This window comes from Pogona vitticeps, chromosome 14, assembly GCF_051106095.1.
Source record: "Pogona vitticeps strain Pit_001003342236 chromosome 14, PviZW2.1, whole genome shotgun sequence".
Lineage (NCBI taxonomy): Eukaryota > Metazoa > Chordata > Lepidosauria > Squamata > Agamidae > Pogona > Pogona vitticeps.
The window spans coordinates 10,113,527-10,128,125 of NC_135796.1; the positions used below are offsets into that span (position 1 = coordinate 10,113,527).

At 42.8% G+C, this 14,599-nt stretch overlaps 1 gene segment (V, D, J or C); it reads left to right on the plus strand.

Annotated features, from left to right (window-relative positions):
- The first annotated feature begins 998 nt into the window (after positions 1-998).
- On the plus strand, positions 999-14,515 carry LOC110070137 (Ig heavy chain C region, secreted form-like). The segment is given in 4 exon segments: positions 999-1,271; positions 6,832-7,080; positions 9,888-9,932; positions 14,243-14,515. Coding segments are annotated over 4 exon segments (840 nt in total).
- The last annotated feature ends 84 nt before the right edge of the window (positions 14,516-14,599 follow it).

Here is a 14,599-nt window from a genome sequence, read left to right on the forward strand (position 1 = left end):
TGGGTGTGTTTTAAATTTTTTTGTTATTTATAAGAACTGCCAGATAGCTCAGGAATTGAAGTATCTGGTTGAGGAACCACAAGATGGGAGTTTGATTCCCCTCAGGGCTTCCTCCAAAGGGATTGGACTTCATCTGCCATATGGTCCCTTCCAGAACTACAGTTCTAAGATGATGACGGTGGCGATGATGGGACATGCAGCCATTCCCTCAAAGAAGGGATTCAAGGCAGCACATACAAAAAAACACATTTCCAAAGCAGAACAAAAATGAAGATATGAATGCTATGAGTTGAAAAGTGCCTAGCAAAGTTTCACTCTAACCCGCCTTTTTAAGGTTCAGAAATTTACCTTAATTCTGATGGCTCTCCCTTCATTAAGAGAATTTGCTTTCAAAAGCATTCTTCTAAAAAGAGCTCTAATGTTCTACTCTTCTGAAGGAAGATCCAAATGGAGAAAAGAGTTTTCTTAGGGCAATCGCTTTTGATACTTCACGTAAAGGATTCTAACTTCCTAGATCGCAGAAAGAAAAAGCTGTGAGAAAAACAAGGAGAATAAGAGTTTTCTATGACATAAACTAGGAAGTCGTGATCATTCTGTTTTACACAGAACATGTCTCCACCTTCATTCAACACACCTCAGCTTTCAACACTCATATTCTTGTCTAATCTCTTCTGTCCCTAGATTTCATATGACGTTCAGCATCAACATTTCTTGCGTTGATGAAATAATTTGTACATGTACAATAGGTTTTCTGCTCCAGATAGAGGTATAACCGCCATTTTCTGAAACCTAGAACTGCATGGCATACGAGTCTTCCATAGAGATACTTCATTCTTTCACTAACAGGCAGCTCATGACTACATGCCACAGCCTTGAAAGGTTGGGGAGATTCAACTATGCCTCCCTCATCCATGAGCTGACCATGATGTCATCAAAACATTAAAGAAAACGCTTCTTCTCTTTCAGGTGTTCCAGGTCAGCCACCTGTACCGCCTAAAATGCATCTCTTCCCTCCGTCTCAGCAAGAGATCGAGAGCAGGAACAAAGCCACCCTGGCCTGTCTCGTAGATGAGTTTTACCCACAGACCATCGAAGTCAACTGGCAGGCTGATGGGAAAGCCATCTCCTCGGGAGTGCAAACATCTCCATCCACCAAACAGGGTGACAAGTACGTGGCCACCAGTTACCTGACTCTGAGTAAGTCAGAATGGGACAGCCATGAGACGTACGCTTGCAAAGTGACGCACGATGGGAAGACCTTCGAGCAAGTGGTGAAGAAATCCGAGTGTCCATAAATGTTGGGGAGCTCAGAGGTGGCCCTCAAGTCTCCCTCACCTGGACAGAAAGAGGGCTTCCTCCCCTCAGCCATATATATCCCCCTATCTCTTCCAAATGCTGCTTCAGCCCATCAAGGCTGATTTCTGCCCCTTGTGGTTCCATCCCCACCTCCACCTCCATCTCTGTATCCCCTCTCCCCGGGAAGATCCTCTGTACGTGACTCCCTGAGGTTGTGAGCAGATTAATAAAATTTGATACATTTCATTGGTGTGACTTCTTTCTCAAGGGATGAAGAACCTAAGATTAGAGATGGAATCCTGTGGGGTCAAGTCGGAGGACCTCTTGTGTTTGCCACATAGTAGAGTTACAAGGAAAAATTACCCTGAACGGTTACCAAACTACACAAAGGGGAGGGATTCAAGTGTTCAAGTGATCTCTTGCATGTTAAAGAAAGAAACAGGCCATTCAAAATTCCCCAACAGGATTCGGATAGAGGTTCTGCAATGAGAAAACGTTCTCAAGATTCTACATCTACCAGACAAGATAAATCATTTGCTCTAATCCCATAAATCTCCTCCATCCCTTAAGGATTAATGGAGAAAGGGAATCATTTGTGATGATGTGCTGATGTGATCAGTCCGCCATAGAGCATGCATCATGTTACATATAATACTCTTCATATGGAGGCTCCGTATCATATCATATGACAGACATGTGGTACTATAATGACTAAGAAGCATTGACTTATTTATCCTCCCTGAATGGATTCATTCTTAAAGAAAGCTAAATCAACCTCACACAACACTGGACAGAGTCTTAGCTGGTCCCTCAGCTCTGCAGGCCCTTGGGAACCTCTCCACATTAAACTGCAGAGTGACCTGGTGGCCACTGTGTGATGTTTTACAGCCGAGATGGCTACTCTGTTATCACAGGAAGGTCTAGCAGAATTTTCTCTTGCCTTGTTCCATTGGGCACTAGATCAGAATATAAACGATGTATAGGCCGCCCTACAATCTGCATAGAAAAACATCACTCATCTGAGTCTCATGAGAGCAGGTGAAATCTATTGAACTGGGAAAAGATGGGTCCTCCAATGGAGTGGCCAAACTAGAACTGGAGTTCTTGACAGTCTTCTCATAAGTTAAATCAAACATCTTCCTAGTTTTGCTGTCTACATAGAACGATGGATAAAGTGCTCAACACAAACTCAAGAGATCTGGGTTCAAGTCTGAGTAGCCCATGGGAACTCATTTGGAGCTGAGAATAGCATGCCAGTCCTTGAATATCTCACATACCTTTAGAAATCTTATTCGGGCGGCCCTAAGTCAGAACCAGGTGGGCAACACAGAACGACAAGATAGGAAACGAGATCCCTCAAACAGTCCCATCGTGATCAGAATTAATGCAGCACAGAAATATCCAGGGTTTCCGAAAAAGGGCACAGGAGAAAAAAGAATGCATGGTCCACACCATACAAAAGTTCATTTCTCTCTAAACTCCAAAATATGAAATGATGCTGTAGTGGAAGCACACATTTCACCCAATGGAATATTTTCATCGGAATTCCAAAATGGCTATCTAAACACAGATCAAGGTGTCCATTTCAATGTATTTAGAGCAGTGGTCCCCAACCTTGGGCCTCCAGATGTTCTTGGACTACAACTCCCAGAAGCCTTCACCATCACATCCACTGGCCAAGATATCTGGCAGTTGAAGTCCAAGAATATATGGAGGCCCAAGGTTGGGGACCACTGTTTTAGAGGATTTCTCTAAGAGTTGGGACATGAGGCCATCAGCTAATAAGGGAGTCCATGTTTGTACAAAACAAGGAATGGCCCAGTGCATTTCTTTTGATTTCTCAGAAACAATCTGAGCATAAGCAAAGCTCTTGTGCCTGCAATGTCACCTGTCACAACTCTTCTATAGAAGCATCACCTGCATTCAATATCTTGATAGATCGGGTGAGCCCTTTGCACTCCTCAAAGTCTCCTCTTTGACTCAAGCTATAATCAATAAACAATCTGGTTTTCCACATGTCCTCCATCTAAAGGTGGACCATGACCGAGTGGACCCGTTTCAAGGAACTGAGATGTTGATGGAATGCCAACTGGACCTACTTCTACATCCAGAGTTAAACCAGATAAACACACCATTTTCACCCCCACAAAAATCATCATGGACTACAGGTGGCTTGGAGAGGGAAAACGTCTCATCCTCGGGAGAGCAACAGTTGCCACCCCACAGCCCACCATCATCCTATGTGGAATCGACATCAGTGATCATCCCCTGCTGTGAACATGGGGCAGGTTTTTGTCCAGGTCTGTGTCACTGTGGAGGGTGTTCGGAGGTGGAACCGCTCTGACTGTCACAGGTAAGTCACTGAATTTATCACATTCTTTTCATTCTCTGCAAGAATATACCAATCTTTCCCTCTTTTTGGTTCTCTTTACTTTCTCTGACTTCAGGCTGACTTAGGGTCACTGTTGGAATTTAGGACAATAAGAACTTCCCTTTTTAATCCTGAGCAGAACATGTTCTGTTGCCATTTGACATGTCTCTTCTTCCCCAAAATATGAAATAAAGGTTTTCAAAGACTTGCACATTTACCTCTTTCTCTTTTCAAAAACTTTGCTTTCTCTGCTTATCCCTTTGGCGGCCAAATTCACACTGGGGCAAAACGTTTCTGCTAAAGAAAAAAAATATGACAGAAAATGACTTTAAATTGTACTTCTTTGTATTGAATATTCTAAGCCTACTTTTTTTGTAATTGGGCTTCTAATGGGAATAATGTAAGGAAATCCATAATGTGATCCTTTTACTTTTCATTGGATAATCTAAGGAAGAAAGGCTCTCAAACTACTTTGTTAAAAAAAACTAAAACATGAAGATCCAGGTTGTATTTGGAAAAAACAGTTGAAGGCCCTTTGCAATTTGGAGTCACTTTCTGAACACAGAGCTTCTGTTTTACCAAGATTTCATGGGATAACGTAGGGAGAAGGTGTGCATTTTGCACTTTACACCAGAAAGCTGTAATCTGTAGTCCATTACACTTTGAGAACTGACCTTGATGAGATCCATCTGTAATTGCCTGTAATATTTGTGTTTCATTTCACTGGAAGAAAGATTTTGCATTCTCCAAGTATGGTAACAAAAAATGAGACACGTATGAAGCAAGTCTTTCCTAACCAGGTTTTATATCTGCCCTGAACTCCTGTGAGGGACATTTCAGAAAACGTTTGCCTCTACTTTCTCCCCAGTGCCCTTAGCAGGAACAAAATGGAGGTGGAAATAGAGGGGAGAAAAGCCATGAGGAGGAATTCTCCCTCAGCCCTGCTCCCTGAATCAGAATTGGGCCCTGATTTATATATCTGTTTTTGCTAAATGTTAGAACAATGAATCAAAGGACTCCTTCATCCTCAGCGTTTTGGACACAGCTTGTCCTGGCAAAGTACGTTTGGTGACAGAGGCATGATGAAATTGCAGATAGTGCACGTTAACATCTTCATTTAATTAATGAAATCCAATGTACATTCTGCATTGGCTGAAGTACTGTGACTTCACATAGTAAGTCTTGATTTGAAGAGGCCCATTGAATCAGTGGGGAACTGGGTGAGTCCCATTCCTCCCTAAGTTCAGGTGATTCCGTGGGACGACTCTCGTTGGGACGCGCGGCCCTAAGCAGCCGGTTTGTAGCCATGATCTCCTCTGGCGGGACCTCTTCCATGGACTTTTTTTGCCCACCTCAAGGGATCGAGTGGCTCTCCAGGGATCGCTTGGGAGATCGTGGATCCAAACTCATGGAAATGGGACTTCATCCTGCAGAGATAAGATCAGTGTTGCTCCGTGTAGACGTCCCAGACATTTCCCATCTAGCATGGGAAACCTAGGTCGCCATATTCTCAGGTCACACAAAAGCAGCAATTCACAATCCTTTTGAGTTGTCTTACTGTGGTTAATGGGGTTGCATTGGTGGAAACAGATTGGGGGTTGTTGCTTTAAGTGCACCTCCTAAGAGGACGGTGGGAATGCAAGCTCTTGCTTCCCACTGCAGGTCCTTGCAGATGAAAAGGTAGGTTCTGGATTGACCCACCATTATTATTTCACATCAAACAGCCCAACAATGGGAAGCCACTGCTTCGGAGCAGCTGTTTGTTGTCTTGATGGGATTCCCTAGGCAGATCTGTCAGGAAACCCACAAGAATGAATCCATTCTGGTGCCACCCGTGAATAGAGGCTAACTAATCCTCTTAGCCTTGAAGCTCTGGCTACCGCTTGGAATACTTCCTTTTGTTGAACTACAACTCCCAGAATCCCTTAGCCAGCTATGTAAGGAACGTTCTTGGCTTGGGCAGAAGCAACACTCCAAAAAAGGAACTTCCCCAAGTTCTGGATGCCGTCAGACGCTTGGTATGTTTTGCTAGAGACGATCAAGAGCCCTGAGACTTGGCCAAGAAGGGGTTGTTTCATGGTGGCTTAACTCTTTCAGAATAGAAAACCAAATGGGAGGCTGGAATAGCTACGTATGTGGACATTCTAGGATTCAATGGAGAGTTTCAGAATATTTCATCTGTCCAATGAATGGGTTAGATTAAGTGACACCCCAAAAGAACAATGAATGTACTCTTAAAAGTATCACAGGACCAAGGAGATAGATATCTCTTCAGCATCCGGGATGTGCAGAGGTGTAAACTGAGTTTTTTCTCTGTTGGGATATCTTCTTCATGGTCCACGGTGCTTGCATTATTCTCGGAGTTGTCGTCTGAGAAAGTAACTCTTCCGAAGTGGACTTATACATGTCTGACTCATTTTCCGGTGGCTGGGTTTGAATCTAGACTAATCATCTAACTGTTTTCTTCTCCTTCCTTGGGCATGAATCTAAAAGAGGCTCCCAGGAAGTTCATTCATCTGGAAAAATAGAAGTATACCCCCCCCCCCCCAAAAAAAGGGATTGCAAAGCTTCACTGTAATCTGCCTGGTCAGAAACTTCCATAATTCCATCATATTTCTGATAATGACGAGAATTTGATTTCCAAAGCATTCTTCTAAAAAGCAGTTCTAATATTCTGAAGTAGGACCCAAATATTCTGAGCTAGGACCCAAATATATATGATGGTTCTTTGGAGAAAGGTGACCAATGATGATGATGATGATGATGATGAATAACAATATGGAACCAGTAGATGTTTTCCTTGGGTCAATTGTTAGGAGGCGAAGCCCTAACCTTGAACAAATGTATTTGTTAAACGCTCCTTGTGAATCCAGAAATTTAACAAACTAGCTTGCCTACGTTTATTTTATATGCCAATAGAAGTTTTAATTCATTTCATAATAAGAATAAGAATAATGAGTCATGTTAACTGAACTTCTTTCTTATTAGGTTTTCTTATTAGAAAGGAGAATAATACCCAGCCTTGAAATTTTGGGGAGACTCAATGATCTTTTCCTAATCCATCAGCTGTCAGTGTTTTTGGCTAAACATTACCGAAAATGTTTTCTTCTCTTTCAGGTCAGCCATCTGTATCACCTAAAGTGCACCTCTTCCCTCCATCTCAGGAAGAGATCAAGAGCAAGGGCAAAGGCACCTTGGTCTGTCTCGTAGATGGTTTTCACCCAAAGACCGTCCAAGTCAACTGGCAGGCTGATGGGAAAGCCATTTCCTCGGGAGTGCAAACCAGCGAGCCCACCAAACAAGGTGACAAGTATATGGCCACCAGTTACCTGACCGTCACTCCCTCAGACTGGGAAAACCATCAGAGATACAGCTGCATAGTGACGCACGACGGGAAGACCTTCGAGGAGGTGGTGAAGCCATCAGCGTGTCCATAAATGTTGGAGAGTCTGGATTTGGCTCTCCCGTGCCTGGCTCTAGGGAGGAATAACGCCTCCTTCATGGACCAAATCCTAATGCGGATTAATTCATAAAGGCACATTTCCTTCCTATGTAGTTCCTTTTCCCCATCTTCTCTCTTCAATTTCCTATCCATATTGGCTTCTATCGTTAGCACGTTAATAAAATGTTGATCCATTTCATTGGTGCTGTTTATTGGTCAAGATACTTCTCTGTGAACATGTCACCTATAGGTCTCTTGCACCCTCATACTTCTAGAGGTGGTTCCTCAGACCACATGGGATTAGTATCCACCTCTTTCTTCTTGTTTTCATTTCTGTTTTGCTTTAATAGAAGAGACAAAATCAAGGGAATCCGGTGCACAGAAATTAATCCCATACCAGAAGGTCTACTGTCCAATTCCCGTTGACTTTCTTAATGCCATTTAAAGAAGACTATTTGCCTCCCAGGAGGCAAAGATATTTAAAGAGATTCCACAGCCTGCACGCACATTCACACACAGACCAACGATAGTCCTATTACTGAACATTCCCCTGAAAAATCAGAAGATGGATTTGTTATCAGGCTGCATCCAGGAAGGATGCGTTTCAATGGGCTCTTCAGCAATTCCTCAATAGTTTTGGGGCTGGGGAGTGGGGCAGATCCTTTATGATATAGACAATGATAAGACCAAATCCAAAGCATATTTTATTTTCCTTCTCTCCTTGCTCTGATATGCTAGGAGATTCTAACATAGCTACTTCTTCCCAAACTGGCAAGAATAAGGCATTTGGGATATGTCCATTCTAGATGCTTCATAAAGTTTCTCTAGGCTCCAAGCCCTTCAACAATGTTTTAAAGAGGGAGAAATGTTGGGGGGGGATAGGATAGTGCGTTGCTAAGGATGTCACACAAGGACCCAGGTTACCTTGGGTTCACATCTTCACTCATACACAGATGCTCACTGTGTGCCAACAATGGTACACCACTCCGTGAGCATCTCACATACCGAGAAAACCATACTAGAGTCATCCTTCATCAGAACTGACTTGACCTCCCAGAAAGTAACGGAAGACAATGAGAGATGGGGGGAAAGTCTAAACTGTACCTTGACTCAGAGCTTGTGATAAAGCTCACTTTCTCTCATTCAAACATACAATTAAAGTTGGTGAATAGAGCTTCTTCCAACCTATCTGACTATAGCGGTTACTGCTTTAGAAGTTGACATTTGGGATATGGCCCCATCCAAAGCTCCATTTAGTGGGCAGGAAGCCAGTCTTTGTTTTGGTTTTTGACATGTATTCCGCTGCAGTAAAACAACATTTGTTGGCGACCAGGGAAGCCACCATGAAATAAGTGCTACTTGCCAAAGAATAAGAAAGGCTCTGTCTCTCCTCTAGCAAAACCTACCAAGGGGGCCCACTGAATCAGTGGGGATTTCATTTAATGAAATGGGGCCTGCTCTAATGGCAAATTACTAGGCAAAGAAAGCCACAGTTAGAGAAAACCAATTTGAATCAATGGAATTTGCAGAGAAGTTGACTCAGCAAGTCCTCATTGATTCCAGGGGTCAACTCTAGTAGGGTTTGCTATGGATTTACGCCAATGTCTTTCTTGAAGCTCCGCATTAGAACAACTGACCTGCATATTTTCCTGGTGTGCCCACCGACACACACACCCCAGCCTTTAGCTTCTGCCCCTTCTCAAATATAGTTTTTACCAACATTGGAGGGATAGAAGGCTGAGTCAACCTTGGGCCGACTACCCAGGATAGAACTGTAGGTCGTGAGCACAGTTTTAGCTGCCCTACAGCAGTTTACCCGCTCTGCCAAGAATTCGACCTTGTTTGTTCACAACGAATGGCCCTATATCTATACTTATAGTCCCCAATGGAATGGGGAAGAACTGTATGATGACCACCATGTGTTTTGGCCTACCATGCATTTTATCTGCGAGGGGCCATGCTGGCAGTTGTAGTCTATAAAAGTAACTTTTCCAATTTTTGTATTTCTGGAGAGCAGCCATCTTTCAACCATAACATTAGGAGCCATTGGCCATAGGTCATACAGTATCTGCCTAGAGATCAGCTCTAAATATCTAAATCCAAAGGGCAAACCAAACTAGTCCAGAACCTCTGCCTGAAATTATCCATGGGCATTCTGAGGAGCAACCCAAATCCACCTCTTTTGGAAAGCACTGCCATTCTTGTCTCCTGTATAAATTAAAATAAAAGATGAGCCTTAACTCTCCTCACAACCTAGTTGTTAACAGGCATCTGTAGGAACTACAATATCCATGATGCAAAGCAGTTGGGATCCAAAGAGCAATCTGCTGGTCCATCCACGGGGTGGACAGGTTACGGGCAGGAAGTGGTGACTGCCAGAAGGAAAAAAGGGAGAAGACAGATCCACAGGAACAAAGCAAATCTTTCCTCTGACCTTTAGCTTCTATACAGAATGTTAAACATACTTCACTCTGGATTCCATGTTACTCGAAATATAACCCCTCCAAAACTCTCCACACAGTCACTGTTAAACAACTGACTTCTCAAAGGGTTAAGGGAAGAGCTAACATTTATATTTACTGTGTATATATCTTTTCAAAAGAAGGGCTCACATTTGTAACACATACGAAGCTGCACTTCTTTTGTGACTCTGGGGCCTTTTCTAGGAAATCTCAGTCTCCTGGACGGATCGTGAGCAACCATCGATGCCGGTCGCAGATCCGGCAAACAATTAAGGATAATTCACCTTGACTCTTTGTTTCTCTTCTTTCCATCTAGAAAAGGACTCCTAAGGCATGGATGAACCTCATGCGCTTGCAAGGAGTAAGAGTCAGATGTTTAAAAACAGAATTTGCCATTGTTGTGAGTTGCTATCAAGAGCCATATCTCAACCAAGGCATAATGGGCTAAAATGTTTTCTCCTTAGACTGATTTATTGAATGCCAACCTTTTTGGGAAATGATCACCATTTATCGGAAGAACGGTCATTTTTGTCAACTCGCCTCTTTGTGGGATTGGTGTGGACCACCTTTCTCTGTCATCAACTGTAGTAGGTTTTTGTATAGCAGCGCATCACTGTGGGGCGTCTTTGCAGGAGGAACCCGCTTGACTGTCACTGGTAAGTCACTAAACCTATCACCTACTTTTCTGTCTCTTTGACAATGACTCCATTTTTTCTTTGTTTTCTCTTTCGTTCGGGCTTTTCAGTCTATTGTCTATGCTATTTCTTTCAATAGAACTGGATTTCTAAACCATATTCAGGCAGGTTGTTCTAATTTCATTGTATCCCTTCTCTCTTCCCAAGCCCAAGTTGGAAACCTCCTTTGATTTGGGTCCATCAGATAATCTATGAAAATCTCTCTAGACCAAGACTCAGATCCTTGCATGAACTTTTACTGGGAGGTCAACTAATGTATCAGTTAACGGGAAAATAAATGTAGTTGTAATATCTATTCAAGCAACATGGGTTGGGAATCTACATCCTGCCCTTATGCAGGAGAACTAAACTTGACCGCAACTGGTAGAGTATGGAAACTCTAGTTGTATGATTCTTTGTTCTGATTTCTGAGCTAGGATTTTATAAAACTGGATATACAATGAAGGATCCTCTAAGGTTTCTAATTTCTCAATATGCTTAAAATCAAGGAGAACCTCTATATTTTATTTGAATGTTAAAGGTTATGGGATGGGTTCAAATTAAAAAGAACTTTGAAATTGTTTTTGAACGTTAAAGAGGATGGAAGAGGTCCAACTGTAACTCTCAATTAGAGTAGACCTGTTAAATAGATTTAGCATGATAGGTCAACACCACTGGACGTTCCAGGTATTCATTGAGTCTTATATAATGTGATTCCCGCTCAGCATTGATTCCAGATATAATTCTTGATAACAGTCAGACAGAAATCAAGGGAAATTCAGTGGCATATTCCCTTATTAAAATAGTTTTTGCTGATCTCCATTTATTTCCTCTAAGAATCTCTTAGTATAGACCAGATCCAGTGTACCATTGTGTAAGGAGACATCAGTAAAACTAAATGTCAGATGTCATATCCTTTTAAGTAAGAAGCATGACAGAGGGTCCACTAGCATGAAGAAGAAGAAGGGACAATGGGACGGCCCCTGCTTTAATGTTTAGTAACTTAATAAATCAGGCTAGAAACTTGATGTCAATTTACACTTGTGTAAGAGAAATCCTGTAAGTCTTGGTGGCAAATTGTTGTTTATTAAAGGGTACTCGTTCCATTCCGAAAGGACAAACTCAAATGGGGTATGCAATTGGAGCCTTCTAGCAATTTGCTCCCAAGACTGATGTGAATTTCATTACCAAACCATGAATCAGCAAAATTATTCTGGAAGAAATGTCCTGAGTCAGTGGGATTTATTCCCAGGTCTTGCATGTAAGACTGAAATAGAAAGCACTGGCCCGATTGGCTATCATTTGATGCGTAACAATCAGTAATTCAGGGACTGACAGAGTGCGGGCTGTACATTTTTGGAATACATCTCCTCCAGCATGCACGTCAGGTTCTGTCCACGTCCTTACATAGATGTATGAACACCAAATAGAATGATGGTTTGCAGGGGGCTGTCCCTTCCATGGACTAAATCCAATGGTTCATCCTAGCTAGAGCTAACCCATTAAGCCAACCAGGAACTTGCAAATCCCATTCATCCAGTACTTCTCCAGGTAGAGACTGCAAAAGACCCCTGTAGGAAGTTCTGTAGTGTAGAGCCATTTCCAGATCAACAAAAGCTCTAACTATGTGAAGCTACTTCTTAGGAGCTGCTCCTTTTCTTGTTGATGGCAATTTGTAGTCAGATCAATCAGGAGACTCAACTGAAAGAATTCAATGCCCATCAGTGTCTACAGACTAGATAAACAGTCTTCAAGCTGTCACTAGAGCTGGGGAAAGTTTCTTTTTTTGAAGTAGAACGTCCAGAAACACCACCTGTCAGCAAACAGAGGAGCCCAACAGGCTTGGGTAGAAGCTACACTTCAAAGAAGTAACTTTCCCAAGTTCTGGATGTCCTAAGACTCTTGGCAGGTTTGGCTACAGAAGGTCAGCAGTCCTAAGTGTTGGTCAAGCAGGAGTTATTTCATGGTGGCTTCCATGGCTGGCAATGAGTTTTGAGGTTCACCTTGGAAATCAAGTCTGAATTCTCCACTGGAGCTGAGAGCCAGTACATGTCTCGTCCTACCTGGGAATACAGACCAGGCAGCACTCCCAGGATGGACACTTCCTTGTGCTAGAGAGGGGAAGATCTCTTCTGCCCATTTCCTTGCACCTGTCAGTCTGGCTGCCTTCTGATCAAAGCAAGAATTGAAGGAACATTGTCAACCGCAGCTGATCCACACCACTTTGACCGAATTTGGGGGACTGGAGTTGGGGGAGAGAGTGGAGGAGCAACGATAGACACATGCTTTGAATTAACTTTTTCTTCCTGGAATAATTCTCTGCTAGGATCTGATATGTTAAAGACTGGAAGGGAAGCTTCCCGTATTATGTATTGTTATTTTTCATTTCAATTTTCATTATTTGCAAGAACTGCTAGATAGCTCAGGGACTGAAGCATCTGGCTGAGGAGCCACAGAATGGGAGTTCGATTCCCCGCTGGCTCTTCTCCTCAGGGGTTGGACTAGACATGCCTTATGGCCCCTTCCAGATCTGAAGTTCTAAGATGAGGATGCTGCTGATGATAGTATGTGCTACCATTCCTGCAAAGAAGGGATTCAAGGCAGTACATAAACCTAAAAAATACATCTCCAAAGGACAGAAAAATAAGATCCAAATGTTGTCATGGAAACCTACATATTGCTGCCATCTGAAATGGAGAGGATCAGACACACTTTCTCTACTTTTAGGTGTAACTAATTTAATAATGGAGTGCTGTCTAGTCAATTCTCATTTATGGTGACCTTTCGTAGGGTTCTCCAGGTAAAGAATACTCAGAAGGGGTTGACCAATCTCTTCTTCTGGGGGTGCCCTGGGACTTTGCAGCTTAACCAAGGTTACACAGGCTGGCTCTCACTCCTAGGAGACACTCAGGAACGCCAAACTCCCAACTTTGGCTTCGCTGTAGAGTAAAAACGATCCATGTGGCAAACAGCTTTCTTCTCTCATTCTCCTGACCTTGGTCCACCTATGCTCTTCCTCCCTTGCTCATTGCAGATGTTTCTGAAATGGATTCCAGCTTTGGGTTCTCAAGAATCTGCTCATCTCTTTACAGAGTACTTTTGTTTTTGGTACAGTATATCTTTTCCCCTCAATAACTACTCCTACTTCTCACTCATTCTATAAGGTGGGCCTACCGCCATCTGATTTCCTTTCAGAGACATGTATTTGAATTTGTCTAACCAGCTCTGCTTTTTCTTCTCTTTTCTTCGGTATGAAGGTAAAAGAAGAACTCAACAAATCCATCTGCTTGCACAAAGAAAAAAGTATGCAAGAAAGGCGTCTTGCAATGCTTGACTCTAACCCATCTTTTTGAGGACCAGACATTTCTCCTAATTGTGATGGATCTCTGATTATTAGTGGAACTTACTTTTGAAAGTACTGTTCTAAAAAGAGCTCTAATGCTCTAATTTTCTGAGATAGGACCTAAATGGAGGAAAGAGTTTTCTGAAGGGTGATCCTTTTGGATACATCGTACAAACCTGTAAGAAAAGAAATTTGTGAATAGTCTGAATTTATAGAGGGTTTCCATGGCATAGAGGAGGTCATGATCATTCTGTTTTACAGAGAATGTGTCTCCAACTTCACTCAACACACCTCAGCTTTCAGCCCTCATGAGGCTTCCTCTCTGATCTCTTATGCCTCTGGATTTGATATAATGTTGAGCATTAACATTTCTTTCTTTATCTCTGAATAACGTGTACATGTGAAAAGATGTTCTGGAGCAGAACACCTAAAGATATAATAGGTTTTCTGTGCCAGATATAGGCACAAGAGCCATTTTCTGAAATCTAGAACCACCTCAGATATTAATCTTCCATAGAGGCACTTCGTTCATTCACCAATAGGCAGTTCATTGACTACATGCCTTAATTTCATAGAAATATTAAAGAAAACGCTTCTTCTCTTTCAGGTCAGCCATCCGTACCGCCTAAAGTGCATCTCTTCCCTCCATCTCAGGAAGAGATCAAGAGTAAGGGCAAAGGCACCCTGGCCTGTCTCGTAGATGGCTTTCACCCAAGTTCCATCCAAGTCAACTGGCAGGCTGATGGGAAAGCCATCTCCTCGGGAGTGCAAACATCTCCGTCCACCAAACAGGGTGACAAGTATGTGGCCACCAGTTACCTCACTCTGAGTGAGCCAGAATGGGCCAGCCATGAGACGTACGCTTGCAAAGTGACACACGAGGGGAAGACCTTCGAGAAAGTGGTGAAGAAATCCGAGTGTCCATAAATGCTGGAGAGCTCAGAGGTGGCCCTCAAGTCTCTCTCACCTGGACAGAAAGAGGGCTTCCTCCCCTCAGCCATATATATCCTC